Source organism: Natrix helvetica (assembly GCF_964273705.1).
Source record: "Natrix helvetica genome assembly, chromosome: 2".
NCBI lineage: Eukaryota > Metazoa > Chordata > Lepidosauria > Squamata > Natricidae > Natrix > Natrix helvetica.
Window position 1 is genome coordinate 207,213,224 of NC_138552.1, and position 21,839 is coordinate 207,235,062.

General features: G+C 38.2%; 1 protein-coding gene across 1 annotated transcript in view; it reads left to right on the top strand.

Annotated features, from left to right (window-relative positions):
• Positions 1 to 349: 349 nt before the first annotated feature.
• ESR1 (estrogen receptor 1) overlaps positions 350 to 21,839 on the top strand; it is a 271,225-nt gene continuing 249,735 nt past the window's right edge. Inside the window, exons 1-2 of the mRNA XM_081945653.1 lie at positions 350 to 424; positions 8,918 to 8,974. Of these exons, the coding sequence (XP_081801779.1) occupies positions 365 to 424; positions 8,918 to 8,974 (117 nt within the window). The 5' untranslated portion in view covers positions 350 to 364. The remainder of the gene's footprint in view (positions 425 to 8,917; positions 8,975 to 21,839) is intronic.

Here is a 21,839-nt window from a genome sequence, read left to right on the forward strand (position 1 = left end):
GAAGGGAAATTCAGATGGACCAGTTTAGGATTTTCCTGGCAAATTAGTAATCCTGTCCATATTGCTTTACATTGCCTTTACCTGCATTTGCATTTTTTTAAAAAAAAAAACATCCACACGTTTAAAAGAAAAGAGAAACAGTGAATATTGGATGAGCAGGGTATTTTTTTTTCTGGGCTGTGATCAATTTTCCAGCCTCTAGCATATGGTGGTGCTAGTACTTTATTTTTCAGCCATGACATGTCTTCATTTTCCTGTTGTATCAGCCTCCTGGTAGCTGCCAGCAAGGAGATCTCATCAGAGCTGAAAATACAAGCACACGTGTGGCAGGAATCACTCAATGGGAGAGACATTTTAATATCTCATGCTTCTGCTTTTCTTTCAACATGAGAAGACTGGTTGCAATTCAGACGATCCTGTCAAAGTAGGTAACGTTTTCTTTCCTGGTAGGATGTTTGCTGTATTTGTACATTTTCTGAAAAACAACTGGCTATAACTTAAGTTCTCCCCAGGAATTGTCTGTCTAATTTTCAGTGATCCCTTTTCCGTAAGGGCTGCAGGCAGGTTCCGCCCTTCTGTCAGTTGTGGTGTTGATTTTGGAAACATTTTTCCCCTGCTCTAGAAAACAGACTTCTGGAATAGTACTCACTGGAAATGTAAGGGATTGGGGGGGGGGGGGAAGAGAAGTACTTCCTTTTCCACGGCAGGGAATAATAGAGTTAAAACTCCACTAACATGCTCTCTTATGAAACTCACCTCAGGGAAATGATACATTGAACCTCATATTTCTTTTCAGTTATTTATGAATGAACACAGAACTAAGTCCACTGCTTTGGTGTTGAAGTATTATCCAACTTTGAAACCATGTGCACATGTAAAGCTGCCTTTAAACAGAGAAGACCATTAAGTTACTTTTCACCTTGGTAAGTACTGCATACTTTTTAAGCAGGTGTGTGGAAAGAAAATATAGCAAATTAGCAAGCCAACAGGCTCCAACTTGAGGCAACTTTTTTTTTTCATTTTAAAAATGATCTTATGGAGAGACAACTCTGACGTAGGCTGACACGGCTTTGCAAACATTTCTTTCATCTGCCAGCTCCCAAATTGACTTGAACCTAGTGGGTTTAAAGTTGTTTGATAGAGGCAGTCATACATGGCATTAATTTATGATTTGTTTTAAGCATATTTTCTTGAATGAGCTCAGTGACCGAGTTCATATATCAGAGGAAAAAATAAATTTCAATTTACTAGCCATAATGGCTGGGTCCACACAACCCCACTAAGGAAATCAAACTCACCACATAATGCCTCAATAGAAAAGTTCATTGTTGCCTTAATTGCTTGGCAACCTAGTATCAAATGGTCTCTTGGACCATTCAGACTAAATGATTAATTGGAAATGTGTTTACTGACATAATATCACATCGTAGAAAACCTTTTAAGTGGTATGCAGAACATTTAAATATTGGAATGGATATTTTCTAAGAACTTGGAGAGGAAGCAGATTATATTTCTTTGTGGTAAACCCAAGGAATTTAGTGGAACCATCTCCTGATTAGACAATACATTGTAAATCATTAAGGGGAAAAAATTGCCAAGGGACTAACAATAAAACCTCTTAAAACTTCAGGGAAAACATGGCATAAAATTGAATCTGTGTTAATTTAGTTTCTGTAAAACTCACCTTATTTCTATAAGGTTGGAATATGGTACAGGCTTAATTATATTTGTAAAGATTATCAAGTATCTGTCTATCATTTCCCTAGGTAATACTTAATTAAATAGGTCCAGGGCCAATTTTTATCACATGTTGGTTTAGCTTGGCAATCTCTGAAGTGTTCAGAGAATTCTGCCACAGTGGTTGGTCAAAGTTACGGTTCTCTTTATCTCTTATTTTTCAAGGCTTAGTAAAAATTTAACATTTTTTAAAATTTATATTTATGCATTAATGTTTTTATGCCCCCCATCTCCCCTATAAGGTTACTCTAGGTGGCTTAATAGAAATTCTAGACAATATACTTACCTCCTAGGTATCAAAGCATAATTAGACTCATTTACTAAATTTACTAAATTTATATACTAGTTCATTTACAGGGACTCTATGCAACATAGGAGAGCGATGGGAAGGCCATTTTCCTGGATAACACAACACTGTTTGTTATTCAAATTGAATATATTTTTCCTTTCTTGTAAATAGAACTATACCTAGTTGGACTATGCATTACTACACTTAGCCAGTTTGTTTCAACCATTGTGTATTGAAAAAAAAAGATTAATTGGTGGCTTTAAACATTACCTAAAACTATATAAACCCAAGTTTCCAAGCCACTGTGTTAGCTATTGCACAAGCTAAGCCATAACTAAACACATCACATTATATTTTAGCCCATTGTATGAATTACCGGTAAGCTTAATTGCCAACTTGGCTACTCATTGTCTCCTTCAGTTGACAATAGTTTTCTAGTGTCTTCCCCATCATCAACTGAATATCAATTCTAATTACATGTAGTACAATCCTTGACTTACAATCGGTTGTTTTCTTTAACAAGCATTCAAAGTTAATAACAGCACTGAAAAAAGTGTCTTACAACTGGTCTTCCCACTTTATGACTGTTCCAGCATCCAACAGTCTCATGATAAAATTTTAGTGCTTGGTAACTGGCATATATATATATATAGTATATATACATATATAGTATATGATGTATATGATGATTGCAGTGTCCCAGGGTCATGTGATCACCATTTGTTACCTTCACCATTGGCTTCTCACAAGCAAAGTAATGTTTAAGTGCTAATGCCCTGATCTTCTTCTTGTGCCATATCCATTATCGGACATCGGCGATCATGTTGGTAATCCTATTTTTATTGATAGCCGCATGAAAAAGTGCTGCTGAGTTTTGTCCAAACCAGTCTCTTAGATTTTGAAGCCATGATGTTCTTCTTCTGCCTAGACCTCATTTGCCTTCAATCTTTCCCTGGAGGATTAAGTGAAGTATGGCATATTTTTCCAGATGTCACATCACATGTCCAAAATAGTCTACCTTTTGCTTTTTAATGGCTTTGATGATTTCCCTTGGCTTTCTACCTCCTCATTTCTGATTTTGTCAACCCAGCTTAACTGTAACAGCTGTCTGTAAATCCACATTTCAAATGCTTCTAGTCTCTTCAAGTGGCTTTCTGTCAGAGACCAACTTTCTATTCCATATACCCTGATAGAAAAAATCTATTGATAAGTTCGCATTGAAATATGAATCAACCAGAGTTTTCCTCTATCTCTCATTTATTTTATCAAATGTATACCCGTTGTAATCAAGCTGATTCTCTGAATTAATTAAGAGCAACAATAAAAAAAATGAAAGCAGTTGGTATTAAAACATCTATCGTAGGATTAAATAGTATATCAGATTATGAAACCACTAAACATAAAATAGTATCTAACAATCCTGGATAGTCATACCTGCTATGGACCCTCTGCAATAATTCAGATTTCAAAACTTTCCAAAAGGCAGAAACTGCAGGGATCAATCTGATTTCTAAGGTGAGATCTTTCCATAGCGAGATATTGCCATTGAAAAACCTCCATCCCACATATTTCCTAGAATTAGGCAGCATTACAAATAAATAAAAGAAGGATCACAGCAGTTTCTCCCAGAGTGCAAATGTTGAGGTGGGTGAATTCTGATTGGACACAATACGGTTTACAAAGTTTTCCCCCCCAAACTGCTACATTTGTGTGATGACATCCTAAGAACTAGCTGGAAAAAATACCTCTCAGATATCTCAAATGGGTCTATTCTACGTAGAAAAGCTCTCTGAGAATTCAGGCTGTCATTTCAAAAGAGGATTTTGAGCATGCACTTTGAATACACAGCTTAGTGGCACTAGAATAGTATCTACCACTATCATTCAAGCAAGTTGGCTATGTCCTACAGTGTTTTGAAATTATGTTTACCTTAAAGTAACAATGCCAAAAAGAAATCAGTATGTGCTCCATCAATTATAGAAAAGTCTTTGATTGTGTTGATCATGTCAAGCAGTGGAAAGTGCTCAGACCAATGGGAATCCTCGAACATTTCATTATCCTCATGAGAAACTTGCATACTCATCAGGAAGTCACAGTCAGGCCAGAACACGGTGAAACTGACTGGTTCCAGGTTGGTAAAGGAGTGCAACAAGGCTGCATATTCTCCCTTTATTTATTCAATCTGTATGCTGAAGGGAAGTTAGTTTGGAAGAAGAGAAGCATGGTTTTAAAACTGTCAAGTGCCAGGGAAATCAGGAGATTCAGGCAGTTCAAATGGGTATAAAGCTTTATTGTAAGCTTAAGCTCTTTACAAGAATCTGAACTACTATCAGTCCAAGCAAATTGGTGTTAGATAAGAGTCACTGGAATTCAAAGTAGGCTGGAATTAGATGTCTTATAAGCAAGAAGGGACTCATGGCTGATGACATGTTTGACCCCTCCCTCAGGCTCAGCCTAGTCATCTCCTACAAAACTAGAGGAACAAACATCAATAAATAGCAATAATCAGCTACCCTGATAGCTGAAAATGTAAAGTATCTGCAACAGGGGTGAAATCCACTTACCTTTGCAATGTGAGTGCATGAGCCTCCTCCACCTCCATGCATGCACAGGACCCTCCGTGCATGTGCAGAGTGCACCTGCAAAGGTAAGCGAACAGCGAGGGGAGGAATCTGCTGTGCCACACGATTTAGATTAGCTAGAAGTAGGAAATCCTGCTTTCTAGCTAATATAAATCACGTGTCACGACTAATCGTCGGAAAAACCGGTTTGCCCAAACCAGAAGCATTTTTTTCCCGCCCGGTTTGGGTGAACAGGTAGCATTTTTACTACCAGTAAAAACCGGCAAACTGGTCCGAACTAGTAGCATTTTATTCCTGATCTGCAAGCCCTAGTACTAAAACTAAAAGAACTCAGGGAAAAAATGGGACTAAAATGGGACTAGAAGTCAGTAGAATACAGCCACAAAGTTTTTGGAATTGGTATTCAATGCTACGATGTGTCTACACCTACAAAGTTTGGAATCATGCAAGTCATGGTATTCTCTGTGACACTCAGTGAAAGTTAAAATTGAACCTTAAGAAGCAGTATGAACGTTGATGTGGGAGAAGATTCCTGAGAATACTGTAGACAGCTAAGAAAACAAATGGATGGATCATTGAACAACTCAATGCCCAGTTCTTTCTTGAGATACAGATTACCAGGAAAAGGTTCCCTATTTAGGACTCATGGCAGAAAGACCCAGTTCTCTGCTTTAATATGGCTGCTAGGAGTTGAAAATGACTTAACAACCAATTAATTAAATAATCAAAATACTTAACAGTCAATACTAAAAATGATTATACTCCTCATAAGAAGTTTGTTTTCCAAGGCCTAAACTTAAGAACTATCACCTTCTAGCAATGATTAAAATACTGCTGCAGGCTTTACCTCAGTGTTTGTGTTTTGTTTGTATATTTTGCATGTGGTGGGATGTAGTATCACTGGTTCTGCTTGTTTCATACAGGAATAAAGCGGTTTTCCCACGCAGAAAGCAAAGTGGTAAACTGTGACACTCATGATTTATTTCTTTATGTTGCCATGCTGATATAAAGAAGGGCACAACTGAAATGTATGCATATATGAGATTGTGCCTCCCTGAAGAGTGTACTGAAAAAAAGCAGTGGTTGTTGGAAATTGTAATGGTATATAGAAAGCCACTGTGGTGGTTATGGTGCTGTCCTAGAAACTAGGAGACTGTGAGTTCTAGTCCCACATTAAGCCCGAAAGTTCGCTGGGTGATCATGGGCCAGTCATTCTGTTTCTCAACCCAACTTACCTCACAGGGTTGTTGCTGTGGGGAAAATGGAAGAAGGAAGAAATATTGGTATGTTTGCCTCCTTGAGTTGTACACGAAAAAAGACAGCATTTAAAAAAAATGACCTTGGAGGACAGGAAGAAAAGCTGTAGTTTAGACAATGATAAACAAAATCTGAGTTAGAAGGAGGAGTAGGGGTAGAAATGTCTCAGAAGAGTTGGGGAGAAAGTAAAAGCAAGGGAAGGAAGTTGTATTTTCATACATGCAAGATTCTGTTACTGCAGGGGTGTCCAAACTTGGGAACTTTAAGACTTGTGGACTTCAACTCCCAGAATTCCCCAGCCAGCCATGCCATTCTGGGAGTTGAAGTCCACAAGTCTTAAAGTTCCCAAGTTTGGACACCCCTGTGTTACTGTCATCTTAAATGAAGTGTTACAAACATCATTACCGTATTTTTTGGAGTATAAGATGCACCTTAGTTTTTTTTTGGGGGGGGGGAAATAGGAAAAAAAATTCTGCCTACCAAGTATTCATCTGGCTAGCATCTTTCAGCACAGCTTCAGCACATTAGTTCGCTGGTTGTGAGCGAGAAAGCACGAGCCCAAAAACGCAAGCCATTGTCTGTGGCAATCTCTGCAGCCAGGAAGAGGAACGTGAAGGCTGAGGGGTGGGGGCTGGCAGGTGGCTGGGGCTACATTCGGAGTATAAGACACATCCAAATTTTCAGCCACTTTTTTTTTGGGGGGGGGGAGTGCGTCTTATACTTCGAAAAATACCGGGGTTCTGTTTGTCTGGACCAAATTTTCAATGGGCTGGCAGAAATGTGAACTGGGCATATTTTTGAGAACACTTTATAATACAATACAATACAATAGTAGAGTTGGAAGGGACCTTGGAGGTCTTCTAGTCCAACCCCCTGCCTAGGCAGGAAACCCTATACCGTTTCAGACAAATAGTTATCCAACATCTTCTTAAAGACTTCCAGTGTTGGGGCATTCACACTTTATGTGAAAAAAATCCTACCTTTCTTGTGTTCACACTTTTTCAGAAATAAATTTTAGGATATCAGAGATGTTATATCAGCATAGATAACTGCTAGTATTAAAAGTGCCCAGGTTGTATTATCAGTGCATTTTGAGCAAAATCACTATTTTTTAGGGGGGCAGATGTCCCAAGTTCAGCTTAGGGACTTGAACAGAAGAAGCGAAGCAGAGTTGGATCTGCTTCATACATGGATAAGAAACCATCGGCACAAATAGCTGGGAGGTAGAAAATGGAAACATAAAATAAAATCCAGAAAAGGCAAAGGCAATCCACTTCCTATTATTGCTAAATACTACATGACCATGTGAATGAAGCCTCTAGGAGTCAAGTCACATGAGAGAATAATTGGGTTTTTTAAGCATTGTGGGAGGAGTAAGAGACTATAAATAAGCTCCTTCAGGGTTTAACAAAGCGTCCAGGTATCATGTTTCCCTGAAAATAAGACAGGGTCTTATTTTCTTTTGACCCCCGAAATAAGCACTTTGTCTTATTTTCGGGGAGGTCTTATTATTTTTGAGGTGCAGGAGGCGGCAAGCCTAGTCACCTCATGGCTGTTGCTGTGTTGCAATATTTTTGGGGAGGGCTTATTTAGGGGGGGCTTATTTTAGTGCATGTGTTCAAAAGTCATATTGGGCTTATTATCTGGGGAGGTCTTATTTTCAGGGATACAGGGAAGCTTTCTGCAATGTAAGGCATTCTCCTCTGGAGATTGGCTATGCGATTCCAAAGTTTGGGAAGGCCAGGGTTTCAATTTGCTCAGAGGGCCTCTATGAATAGAAGAGATCCTCTCTTGCAGACTGGCGTTACCTGCATGGAAAATGAATCAGAGGCAGTATTGCCTCCGTTTCCCTTGATTTTCCTTCAGTTTACACATGGATTTATTGAAATGCTTCCAGTAGATGCACATTATTATCAGCCTTGGAAATTGACACTTAGTTAATAGGCAAGAAATCAGACACTACATACTGAGTGAACTTATGGAGCCTTAGAAACCACACGTAAGCATTAATTTTAACTTGTTCTTATTCAGCTGAGAAAAAGAATCAATAAGGAGAACATTTGTAGCTCAGGGTTGAAATGAGAGGCCCTTGGTGCTCTTTGAACTTCCGTTGTTTTCTTGCAGGCATTTCGTTACCTCATGATGATGTTACCTAGTTTGGGTAATGAAATGTTTGCAAGAAAAAACAATGAAGCTCAGGGAGCACCAAGGCCTGACTGCTCATGAGAAAAAGAATCCTTTTGCAGATTGGATGTACATACATAGAGAAAGCAATCTTTGCCAAATCTATTGTCTTCTATACCTAATCTGACAGGTTCTTTTTTTAAACAGCCATTCCAAGCAAATAAATGCACCCAATCTTTATATATAAAGTCAATTCAACCGGACAATTAGGATTATGGGAATTATAATCCAAATGCCACTGGAGGGAACCAGGCTTGGAAAGGCCTCACTGAGAAACTTTAACAGAGAAGTAATAAATATAGACTGTCTGCTGGCACACATTATGCATGACTAATTCTATATTGACACAATCAGTGTACATGCTCTCTTTGTACATTGACCTGTTACAGCTTTTTGAAAACGTAATTCTGAAGAGTCTGGAATCTGAGCCAAATCACCTCCTGGCTCTATAGAGCTAATCCTGAATGTAGAAAAGAAAACTCTTGAATGCAAGAACTTTGATATCAAGAATCTCAACCACCTACCCACCCTTCAGATAATTTAGCCTGTTGGAATATGTGTCCTGATTAAACAATGGTTACTCTGAGTTTTATGATAAATGCATTACCACTACTACCTCATATGTTTCAGGAATGTTCAGAATATACGGTAATCCTTCAGTTTTCTAAAGACTGCAATAGCTATGCATAGCTGAATAGATATACCATTACCTTGTGTTGCTATTCTAGACCAGTCGATTGTAGAATCTTCTCAAAAGATGCAAGGAGAGCTGTGATTTAAATTTTGAACTGGAACTGGGGAAAGTTCAATTTAGTTGTTCACTTCACCATGGAGCTGATTGACTTTGAGTCATTTTTTTATTTTTCAGCATGACTCACTTCACAAGACTGTTGTTGTAAAGAAGAAATCTAGAGAAGACTTTCATGTAAGTCACCTTAAGCTCCTCAAGGAATAAGAATAGTCAGATAAAAGATAGGTAAGTAAATGAATTTTATATTTGCCTTCCAACATCTGCTGTTGTTTAAATGTAAGGGAAAAACAAACTGACAGGCTCAGAACAGACAATGGGTACACTGGATTCATTGAAGAAAATGACCAGCATACTTGTTGAAACAATTGTGACCAGGTAAACTTCATCAATCTATACTCCATGAACATTTTTAGGTGATTAGTGACAGATTTTTGATGTTGGTCTAACATGAATTAATATAATTTTTTATTGGCCAAGTATGATTGGACATACAAGGAATTTGTCTTTGGTGCATATGGTCTCAGTGTACATACAGAGAATAAAATACATTCATCAAGAATAAAAAGATACAACACTTAGTGATAGTCAAGGTTATTAATAAGCTATCAAATCGCACTAGGAAACAAATAAAAACAATATAAATTGAAAAATACAAGCAACATGGTTGTAGTCATAAGTGGGGAGAGATAGGTACTAGGAAGGAACAGAAGAAAAATAGTAATACAGTCTTAGTAAATTATTTGACAGTGTTGTGGGAATTAGTTGTTAAGCAGAGTGATGGCATTCAGGAAAAAAAATGTACCAGTTTAGTGTACCAGTTCATCTTCCTCAGGGCTGTAGTTCTGCCTAGCTTATATTCCATGGATCATCATTCTTGATGCAAGAATGCAAGAGGATGGCTTGGAGACAAAGAATACTGTGTAGTCAAACTATTACTTCTATAATAACCTGTCAGGCTTGAAGTGCCACATTATTCTATCTCTATCTTTCTGTTGGTGTTCTTCCTTTCACTTCTCTCAGTGGGAGGCATATTAGAATTCTTTATTGGCCAAGTGTGATTGGACACACAAGGAATTTGTCTTTGGTGCATATACTCTTAGTTTACATAAAAAGACAAGATACAGTCGTCAAGAATCATAAGGTACAACCAACACTTAATGATAGTCATAGGGTACAAATAAGCAATCAGGAAACAATCAATATCAATAAAATTATAAGGATACAAGCAACAAAGTTACAATCATACAGTCATAAGTGGAAGGAGATGGGTGATAGGAACGATGAGAAGACTAATAGTAATGGAGCCTTAGTGAATAGTTTAACAGTGGTGAGGGAATTATTTGTTTAGAAGGGTGATGGCGTTTGGGAAAAAACTGTTCTTGTGTTTAGTTGTCTTGGTGTGCAGTGCTCTATAGGGTCGTTTTGAGGGTAGAAGTTGAAACATTATTTCCCCTTATAGATCAGACCAATTTAAGATAATGTAATAAGTCAGGAAAATGTGATGAGTTTGGATCCAAAAGTTCGCCAGTTAGACTCCCAAGAAAGGAGCTACTTGACCAGGTCCTTTTTGTTGCTTTTTGGATGATGCCATCAAGGTCAGACTTCTTCTCAGTCTACAGACCTCCATAGACACCACCAGAATATATTCTTGATTGTTTGGTAAGTTGGTTGATTTGTAAGCAAAGCAGTCTTAACTCCGATGTAGAAGATATACTTCATCACCAGCTGATTTGCTGGTAGCATCTGCCAAGATGGAAACAGGGATGGAGAGATGGTTGTTAACTTTCTTTAGTGTTAATTTTGAAAAAAAACATACCACCACACCAGTGGTGGGATCCTACCGGTTTGGTGATTGTGCACTTTGCGTGCACAGTTTTGAGATACAGTACCTTCCGCATTACTGCTGGGCAGGAAAACAGCTGAGGTGCAGCAATCGGCTCTGCCACGCGACTCAGGTGAGAAGATAAAGATGAGTAAAGCACAGGGATGGGCGGGTGGGCTCACTTCATCATCAGAGCGAACTGCTTTGCTCTCAGCTGATGGTCGGAGCTACCGGTTTGCCTGAACTGGTCCAAACCAATAGAATCCCACCCCTGCCCCATACCACACAATCTTTCCCTCCCTTTACAAGCAACGGGAGGGAAAATTGCCATATTTTGCTGATCTAAATCATGAAATCTGGGAGTTGATTTATGATTCATCAATTCTTGAGCTCCATTTATTCATATACACTAGTCCTAAGTATACTCCTTTCTGAGGTCAAGATTTCACAAATGCAGAAAGAACTTGTCTCCCAATGAGGATTTGACATTATTTCTCGGCTTCTACTTTGAGAATGTGTAGCTTCTACAACTGACATCATTAGCCTAGTACTTAAGATGCTGGTACATCTGCAGCAATTCATCTTGGTGCTCATCAGGTTCCAGGCAAATCCTGTAATTTTGTTAGAAATAAACATGATGCTCAGATCCTGCTCAATGCTGTTTAAAGGTATGCCTACCTGTGTAGAAAATGGACAAAAATGGATTAATAAGGAGTAGCTGAGGACTTAGAAATATTAACAGGTACAGTAGCATTCTTTTAAGTGCTTCTTAAGTAAGCATTCTTTACAGTGCTTCTTAATTAGCTATGCTCTTCAAGGTAGCCTTTTTGTCAAGCCTCCCATAAGTTATTTTATGTGAGTATGGACAATATGTTTGTAAGATTTCAAATCTGCCCATCAGCCCTAAAAGAATGAGACAATTGCTGTAAGACATTGTTTCTGCAATCAAATTACACCCTTAGCTATTTTCCTTCAAAATATTTCATGAGATGTGGATAATTTGGGATTACAATTTTTTACCTGGCTTTACATGTTAAGTGTAATACATTGTATTTCAGCAAGGCAAGAAACATATAACTGGGAATATCTTGATACAGCTCAAAACCAAATGAAGTTTCACTCTCCATAGCAGGTCATTTGCATTAATTTGTTAGTTATTAGTATTTAGTGAAGTATTGTTTGCAGCAAAATAATGAAAATATTGAAAAAGAAGCATTCAGTGTTATAAAACACTGATATAAAACTATTGCTGGGCAAATAATATTTTTTCTTTAATTTATGAGTCTCTATGTACAGAATCCTCTAGGAAAAAAATAATCTATTTTTTAAATAAGGGTAAATCTTAATGCTTTTCAAGGCAACTATGAGCAAATGATTTTTGACTTTTTTTTTGAGTTGATGTGTTCAATCCAAATACCCAGGAGAGTGAGATTGTGAGTCTCGAAAATGAAACATTTGTGATCTAAGCTTGGAAAATTGAAAATTGAAATAGCTATGTTCTTTAGCTGAATCGACCCAGAGGTAAGGAGGAGTTCAAGAGACTCTTGAAATGCAATTACTAAGTTCAAAAATACTGATTTCAGGTGGACTCATGTAATGGCGATCTACTGTCATGGATGTCTTGCTCATAAAAGTTTCTAACGAAACATCCCTGAGAGAGAATTTTAGACCACATTTAATGGCACAGCATTAGAGAGATTGAAAAAAAAAAGCCCCAAATAGAATATAGTCTATTGTAATATACCACAGGTAGCCCTCAATTAATAACCATTCATTTAATGAAGTTACAAAAATACTGAAAAAATGGACTTATGACCAGTTTTCACATTTATGAACATTTCAGTCATGTGATCAAACCTTGGGTGCTTGCCAACTGGCATATATTTAAGATAGTTGCGGCAGTGGTGAAATTCAAAATGTTTTACTACTGGTTCTATGGGCGAAGCTTGATGGGCATGGCAGGGGAAGGATACTGCAAAATCTCCATTCCCACCCAATTCCAGGGGAAAGATACTGTAAAAGCCCCATTCCCTCCCCGCTTTGGGGCCAGTCAGAGGTGGTATTTGCCGGTTCTCCGAACTACTCAAAATTTCTGCTACCGGTTCTCCAGAATCTGTCAGAACCTGCTGAATTTTACCTCTGGATTGTGGCTTCCCCAGTCCTGGGATTGTCATTTGCCAACCTTATAATTTGTAATTTTCAAACCATTTTAGGGAACTTCTGACAAGCAAAGTCAATGGAGGAAGCCAGATTTACTTAACAATTACACGGTTCACTTAAGTGATTCTCTTAACCCTGGCAAAAATGGTCATAAAATGGGGCACAACTCATTTAACAACTGTCTTGCTTAACAACATAAATTTCATTTGTGATTGTAAATCAAGGACTACTGATTTGTTTTATGAAATCATCTAGAGTTTTAGAAGAAGTCTTTTCTAACTGTTGCCCACAAGATGGGCAATAATGGGAATGATCTATTATTTGCTGGGTTCAAGTTAACACTCTACGCTAGAATCTGCAAAGATAAATTTGTAAGAACTATACAGCTACATAGAACACTTAACCTGATAGTAACATAATATCTTTCCCTCCTTTCATCTCATTTTCCCCCTCTTCATAAGTCCAAGCATATTCCATTTTCTTGGAACAAATGCAGGTTATGGTGGGATATGAATCTCATGGATAACAGCTGACTTGAGACCAGTTAATTTATTTTGGGGAGATAACAGAACATGTCACATTTAGATTACACCGTTCAGATTTGAAAATTCATCAATTGAGTAGTGTATAATATACCTTCCTACTTTACAAGATGAATACACAACACAATCTTTCACCACCGTCAGTCTCAGATTGCACTATACAATTCTGCAAAAGAAAGTGAAAATCTCTTTAATAATATACAGTATACAGGTGAAACTCGAAAAATAAGAATATCGTGCAAAAGGTCATTTATTATTATTATTTATTTATTATTCATATTTATAGACCGCCCCCTCTCCCAAAAGGGATTTATTTCAGTAATGCAACTTAAAAGGTGAAACTAATATATGAGATAAGACTCATTACATACAAAGCAAGATAGTTCAAGCCGTGATTTGTCATAATTGTGATGATTATGGCGTACAGCTCATGAAAACCCCAAATCCACCATCTCAGAAAATTAGAATATTACATACAATCAATAAAACAAGGATTGTACATAGAACAATATTGGACCTCTGAAAAGTATAAGCATGCATATGTACTCAGTACTTGGTTTGGGCCCCTTTTGCAGCAATTACTGCCTCAATGTGGTGTGTCATGGAAGCTATCAGCCTGTGGCACTGCTGATGTGTTATGGAAGACCAGGATGCTTCAATAGCGGCCTTCAGCTCTTCTGCATTGTTCGGTCTCATGTCTGAGACAGTGAGATCTCATGATCTGATTGAGACCGACATGATTGTTCGGTCTCATGTCTGAGACCCTGAGATCTCGTGTTTGTTTCAAAATGAGATGCAAAAGTTGCTCTCATCAGAAAAGAGGACTTTGGACCAGTGAGAAAAAGGACTTTGGACCATTGTGCTTCACTAAGACCAGGGTCAGCCATCTACCAGGAGATTTTGGAGCACTTCATGCTTCCTTCTACAGACGAGATTTATGGGGATGCTGACTTCATTTTCCAGGAGGATTTGGCACCTGCCCACACTGCCAAAAGCACCAAGACCTGGTTCAATGTCTGTGGGATTACTGTGCTTGATTGGCCAGCAAACTCGCTTGACCTGAACCCCATAGAGAATCTATGGGGCATTGCCAAGAGAAAGATGAGAGACATGAGACCGAACAATGCAGAAGAGCTGAAGGCCGCTATTGAAGCATCCTGATCTTCCATAACACATCAGCAGTGCCACAGGCTGATAGCGTCCATGCCACGCCGCATTGAGGCAGTAATTGCTGCAAAAGGAGCCCAAACCAAGTACTGAGTACTTATGCATGCTTATACTTTTCAGAGGTCCAATATTGTTCTATGTACAATCCTTGTTTTATTGATTGCATGTAATATTCTAATTTTCTGAGATGGTGGATTTGGGGTTTTCATGAGCTGTATGCCATAATCATCACAATTATGACAAATCACAGCTTGAACTATCTTGCTTTGCATGTAATGAGTCTTATCTCATATATTAGTTTCCCCTTTTTAAGTTGCATTACTGAAATAAATGACCTTTTGCACGATATTCTAATTTTTTGAGTTTCACCTGTATATACGGGATGGATCTGATCTTTTATGGTATGATCTATAACCCTGTTAACTTAACTGTTTGTATTCAAACAGAATGGATTTATTTTTGCTTCAGTTGGTTTTCATCTGATTTGCTCACTTTAACTGATGCAGGATGATATTTAACTCAGTTTTAGCTGGGAGCATAAAATGAAGCCTGAAGGGTTCAGTCTTCAAAGAGAAAATCAATGCCACATCAGAGAAAGTATCAAATGGTCAAACAGTTATGAAATTTTGCAGTTCATTTCGAGGTAACTAGAGATTTGCTTTCTCAGGATCAAGTTCTGCCTACTGCTTTTTAAAAGTCATGCAAACTGAAATCTCTTGTTTGTATATTATTGATCCAGCTGTAGATAATGATATTAGTTTCAGTGTGAATTTACATTGCAGACAGGAGGCAAAGGATGAAAAACATGTTCCTGAACACCCTTACAAGATACAGATCTGGATCAAATCTCCCATGTTGGCAATGCACTCAAAAGCAGAACAACATAGGAATAAAAGAGATTTGCCTTGCTTTGTATACGTTTGTGGGTTCCCTGTTGTCTGTTAATCATCTAATCAAACAAAATATGTACAGCTTCTTTAGTCTTATCCCATAAGACCCACTACTTTAATATTTATCATCTTTGAATTTCTTCATTTGTCACTATTTTGGGGGGTTAAGACACTGAGCTTGTCAATCAGAAGGTTGGCAGTTCAGCAGTTCAAATCCCTAGTGCCGCATAATGTGAGCTCCCGTTACTTGTCCCAGCTTCTGCCAACCTAGCAGTTCAAAAGCATGTAAATATGCAAGTAGAAAAATAGGAACCACTTTTGGTGGGAAGGTAACAATGTTCCTTGCACCATCGGGGCTTAGCTATGCCGGCCACAAGACCACGGAGACGTCTTCAGACAGTGCTGGCTCTTCGGCTTTGAAACGGAGATGAGCAATGCCCCCTAGAGTCAGGAACGACTAGCACATACATGTGAGGGGAACCTTTATCTTTACTGGATCTATGCAGAAGCAAATGCAAGTTCCCTTGTTACAAGCTTTGCTTCTTTCTTTTTGTCAACCTTGTTTCACAAGCTGCATGAAGTCAAAGTTAATATTCCTATGCACATCAAAGCAAAGCAAAGCAAAGAGAAGCAAAGCAAAGCAAAGCAATAAATAAAACATAAAATATTATTTTTCAATACCTTATTATTTTTCATGTTTTCTTATTATTTGATTTTCAAAATAAGGCTCCAAAATGCTGAACATAGATTTTAATCTAGATAACTTTATATTTTAATAAAACATAATATATGAAGGAGAATTTTATAGCTGATATCAGATTATAGGAAGGAAGGAAGAAAGGAAGGAAGAAAGGAAGAAAGGAAGGAAGGAAGGAAGGAAGGAAGGAAGTTCTTATGAATGAACTTGATCTTGGTGTAATGAAGTACTGTGAACATTCTCAGGTTTTGATTAAATTGCTTAACTGATTAGGAGAGTGTTATAGATATATGAAGGATGAATGAAAAATAACATTTCCCCTTTGATATCTTTATTTTAAATAGGAATATTTTAATAAATGAAACAGGAAAATAATTCTTGAAATGAGCCCTATGTACTTCCCCATGTAATTACCACAAATTGTCACACACTTTTGCAATGATGGGCAATCTTCTTGAAGCTTTTATGAAAGAATTTCACATTTTGCCTCTTTAGCCAGGTCCGAGCCATCATTTCCAGCTGTTTATTTGAGTGACACGGATGCTATGAAGATATTCCTTAAAATGTATTTATTTATTTAAGTGTATTGGTTTCCCTAACTGTAGTCAAAAAACGAAGGAAGATATGTGGCGCCAAGTATGGATTGTATAATGGAGATGGTAAAATGATGAAATCCAACTTCACATTTGTCTCTGTCTTGTGATTCTGGCATATCATACACGGACTAGCAATGTATATTAACATTTCATCTAGATCAATAAAATACAATAAAATGTAAACGTCTATGTTCAAATACCAATGTCTAGGCCATCTAGCCACTGAAGCATGCATCGTTTATATTTTAAAAAAATCAGATATTGGACCGGTAGTTACTCTCAGCTTACAGCCGATCATGATGTAGTACAGTTTGTTGTGGTACCTCCAGGGGTGGCCTGCTGGGGGTTTGCAGGGGTTTAGGAGAACCTCTAGCTAAGATTCTATGCAGTTCAGAGAATTCCCAAATCCCACTCCTGGATGGCCCCACCCATCTTTCCCCTGCCAGGAAGCCCCCCGTGGCCTGGTTTTGGATGCAGGTATGTGCAGGGTGCATGCAGAGGCTCGGGGAGGGTAAAAATCAGGCCTACCAGAAGTTCGTGAAGGGCAGGAATGGTCCTCTGGAGCCTGGGGAGGCCGTTTTCGCCCTCCTGGAGGCTCGAGGAAAGGCTCTGGAGCCCAGGGAGGGCAAAAATGCTCCCCTGCCATGGTGTAGGAGGCCGACTAGGCCACACCCAAGGGGGCCATGTCCACCCAGCAACCAGGCAGAAAACCACTTGCTAAACCTTTTGAAGCCCACCCCTGGGTAGCCCACAGTCACACTGAGAGAGGATAGTACGTCCCATTCATACAGAGTATCTCAGCAGATGCCATGTGTGGTGTGAATCCTATTGCTGACATGGTAGTTCAAAGTCTGGCATCTTTTTTGTGGGGTCATTTACATGTCTTCCTATGTCTGGGCATTCAACTAACGAAGTAGCCAGTGGAGTGAGGTTTAAGGGAATCCATATGAACAATACTTTGTACCAAAGATTACAGCTTTCCTGCCAAAGCCTAAGTTTTGGCTTCTTTTTCCTGCATGATGATATAACATGAACTTACTTTTCATTTCTGGTTTAAAGTAATGAACCTGTTTTGTTGTTTTGCTTCACAATGCTGTGAAAAATTTTTCACCCTCATGCTTGGGGTATGATAATTTCCAGTAAATTTCAACTCTAGAAATTTTCATTTTTGCCATTAGTATATGAAGAACTCATCTTAGACAAACCTACTGAAGAACTTAATATGACCCACATATTATGTGAATATGTGAAATGTCAAGTCTGACAGCACTTTCCCTTTGAGTGATCCATCAATTGTTCTTGATGTCCATCAACCTTTCTCAAATGAAACTTGTCAGTTGCTATCAAAGATCACTTTTTCTGTCCTTGATAAGACAAATCAGCTCATCCTGGTTCATGGGGGGGGGGGGTTGGCCCAGAGATTTTTAGTATTTAGATCAACATAGTTGTTATTATAAACAATCTGCATTTGATGGCAAATTTCAATTGGAGGGTGGTCAAAAATTCAATTACATCACATAGTTTAAAGCACACAGATGAATACTCACTGCAACTTTCCTTTTATAAAGTATAGCTTTTTTCATAATTAATGTCTGGCATGTGGCAGAACAGATGCTAACGGACATGTCAGAACCTTTAAGAGTATCATTATTACATCAAAGACATTAATTTTTAATCGCCCCTCATAATATATTTAATTTCAGTAAAACATTTGACAAAGTAGCCCATGGTATTCTGATTGGTAAGATAGTTAAGCATACACTAGATGGCAAGTAGATCTACAACTGGTTCAAAAATCATATTCATGATGTTATCATCTGTTCCTCATCAAACTGGAGCATGGGGACAATGGGTCACCACAAAGTTCTTTCCAAATTCCTGTACTCTTCGATGTTTTTGTTAATTACTTGAATGAAAAGGGAAGTGAAGGACTAACAAATTAGCAGATGACACAAAAGTGGGTGGGCCAGATAATGTGTTAGAAAACTGAAATATAATTAGTAAATTTTGTCACAAACTAGAATGAAAATATCAGAATGAACTCTAAAAAAGCGAATGTAAAATGTTTTGTTTAGGTAATAGCAGTCAGGCGTAGAATATGCACTAGAGCTTATAAAGAAAATTTGTTTATTTCATTATTCTACCTCCATTTGTATGGCTGTATATTATACAAAGTTTTTAGCCTTTAGGATGGACCTCTCCTTCCCCTTCCCTCAAATGTAGAGGTGTTGTTTGCTTTAACAACATTTTTTCAAACTCATTTCTACAAATCATAGTACAGAAAGCTACAAAAAAAGTAGTACAAAAAAACAGAAAGCTGTTTTTTTTGCACCTTTAACAGAAAGTCCCCTTATCTTCCTTCTCTACCTAGCTAGCTGTCCCCAGCTTTATGTTGAAATGGACAGATACATGCTCCATCACATTTAATTTGGTCCTATGTATTTGCTAATTTTACACAGTGCATTCAATAATAATAACAATTGCTCCTTCTATTGGGAGAGAGGTGTTGGCTAAAAAAAGCTTGAAGACCGGCAAACACAGATATCACTCCAGATTCTTATAAATTGGCCTGTTTTGGCCTGCTATATCTGAAGACCTATGGATACCATTTGAAGTATTTCCCTCATATATCTTATTGGTGAGGAGTTCATAAGTTTGTCTATGACTGGTCTGAGCTTAGAACAAAGTGCATGACAATTTCAAAGGTTAAGCAATAAAATGAAACAAAACTCTGTCCTCTGGGAAGGCAGGAAATCCTCTGGCTGAAGACAAGAACTTTGTAGTTAGAAGTATAGCTTGAAAGCAATACAATACTTAATTAGAAAGTATGTTTTGCGTAAATGTTTCTGGTATTACGTGGAAGAGCGTTTTACAGCCGTTTTTCTTGTGTTTACTATGAGTAAGCACTTGTGTATTTTTTAAAAAATGACATCTTTAGCATGCATCACCGGCTATTGGATATCACTGAAAATGTACAAAAACTATCATAATTTAGATAGAAACACGTCATTTCCCCAATCCTGGGGGTGGTGGTGGTGGCACTTTGATAGTTGAACAAGTATCTATTTTCTGCTTTTGCTGAGTCCAACCATTTGATGGATCCTCAGAGAGAGAGAGAGTGGCGGGGGGTAGGTAGGTAGGTAGGTTGGTTGGTTTGCAATAACTCTCTGTGTTCTGTGGGTTTTCTTATTTTAACTTGCCTTGAGGCTTTCTCTAAAAATGCTGTGCAGAGAAAACAGTACTTTGAAAGTACCTATAGTCTGAAATCATAGAAACAGAAACAGGCAAAGGATTTTGGTCTGGGCAGGGTCTGCTTTCTATTATTACTTTCTGGCCCGTGGGGGTAGTAAAAAGGGCATTTCAGAATGTTCACATCATTTCAGAGGGTGTGAGAGGAAATTTTTTTGAAACTCAGAATAGATGCGGTGAGCTTAGTAGAAGCTTATTTTAGGTTTTGTTTTTGAACTGAAAACTCTTGAATTGAATTGACTCCTGGCAAATTCCTGGACGTGTTGGCAATAGTTCTAAAGTAGTTTGCTCTTGCCTTTTCCCAAGATGCTGTTAAAAATAATTACCAGTCTAGTTTCAATCAGCTTGATAGTTTACCATCTAAGTATTTAAGTAAGTTCTTTTGCCAAGTGTTGGGGCAACTGATTGGATGCCCAGGCAATTTGTTCTTAGGGATCCAGACATAATAACCACAGCAGCTAATATAGAGATTTTAAGCTTTATTATTAACTCAAGCAAACATAATATAATAAGCATACTTACCAATAAGCAAGATGATACCCAAATCTCTTACATGTTTTTCAGGAGCTCCTTAATAATGGCAGCAGAGATACCCAAGGGTGGCCAATTTCTACAGTACTTAATGCTAGGTTCTGTGCAGAAGCTTCCAAATGACAACCTAAGGTTCTTTTAAAATCAAAACCAGGCACCGTGACTTCATGCCCCTGCTTCCATAGTCATGATATTACATGATGTGACCTTGACTGGGCCTCACATGGCTCTGGGATGGGAACCAAAAGTCTCAGACTTTCTCAGATGTACAGCTATGGGAAGATTCCATTCTGCCTTTTCCTTTATTTAGCCAGCAAGAATGAAAAACAGAAGGGATGCAGCGGCTAAGAGGCTGAGCTTGTCAATCAGAAAGGTCGGCAGTTTGGCGGTTGGAATCCCTAGCGCCGTGTAATGGAGTGAGCTCCCATTACTTGCCCCAGCTTCTGCCAACCTGGCAGCTCAAAAGCACGTAAAAAGTGCACGTAGAAAAATAGGGACCCTTTGATGGGAAGGTAACAGTGTTCCATGTGCCTTCGGCGTTTAGTTATGCCGGCTACATGACCACAGCAAAGTCTTGGGACAGCGGTGGCTCTTCAGCTTTGAAATGGAGATGAGCACTTCCCTCCTAGAGTTGGGAACGACTAGCACATATATGCGAGGGGAATCTTTACCTTTGATCAAAAACAATCCGGTTGGCTTTAGAATAAGTTCCAAACCATTAGACTTTTTTTTTAATATGAAGGAGAAATTGAAATATGTCATTAAACTCCACAAAATATAATGGTTTTTCACATTACCACCACAAAAAAACCAGTGGTGCTTAGATTCTAAGTCCAAAGTTAGATATATCCACTGCCATCTGCAATATCAAATTAAATATTGTGTTGCAAGAAAGCAGTCATTGGGGGATTTCAAACCTGGAAGCTTTGGTAGCTACAAAATTCAGTACAGGGACAACTGTTTGTCCTGCCCCTATAATGGTCTCACCTCCTAGTTTTGGAGTTTCCATGTTATGTTCTATATAGACCAGCAGTTAAGACTAAATTCTAGTGAGATGATTCAGCACATTTGCAGAGTGAAATTTTCTTATGCAATACAGATAAATTGTGACTAGAAGAGCAAGATGTTCTTTAATTCACCCGCATACTAATCTATTGCTGCTGTTTGTGTTGCTTCCTGCCCTAATAAAGCTTGGGTTTAAAAAAAACTCATATCGTTCTGCAGTCTATTCCAACACCTCTCCAAAAAGGTAACATTTTCCGTAGCCAATGAAAGTGTTCCCTCAAAATATATCCCTTTCAGCTTATCTCTGCATACATGGCAAAGTGTAGGTGGGAATAGATTCTTTTAGCTGCTTAACTTAGGTGGAATGAAAACTAAATGAT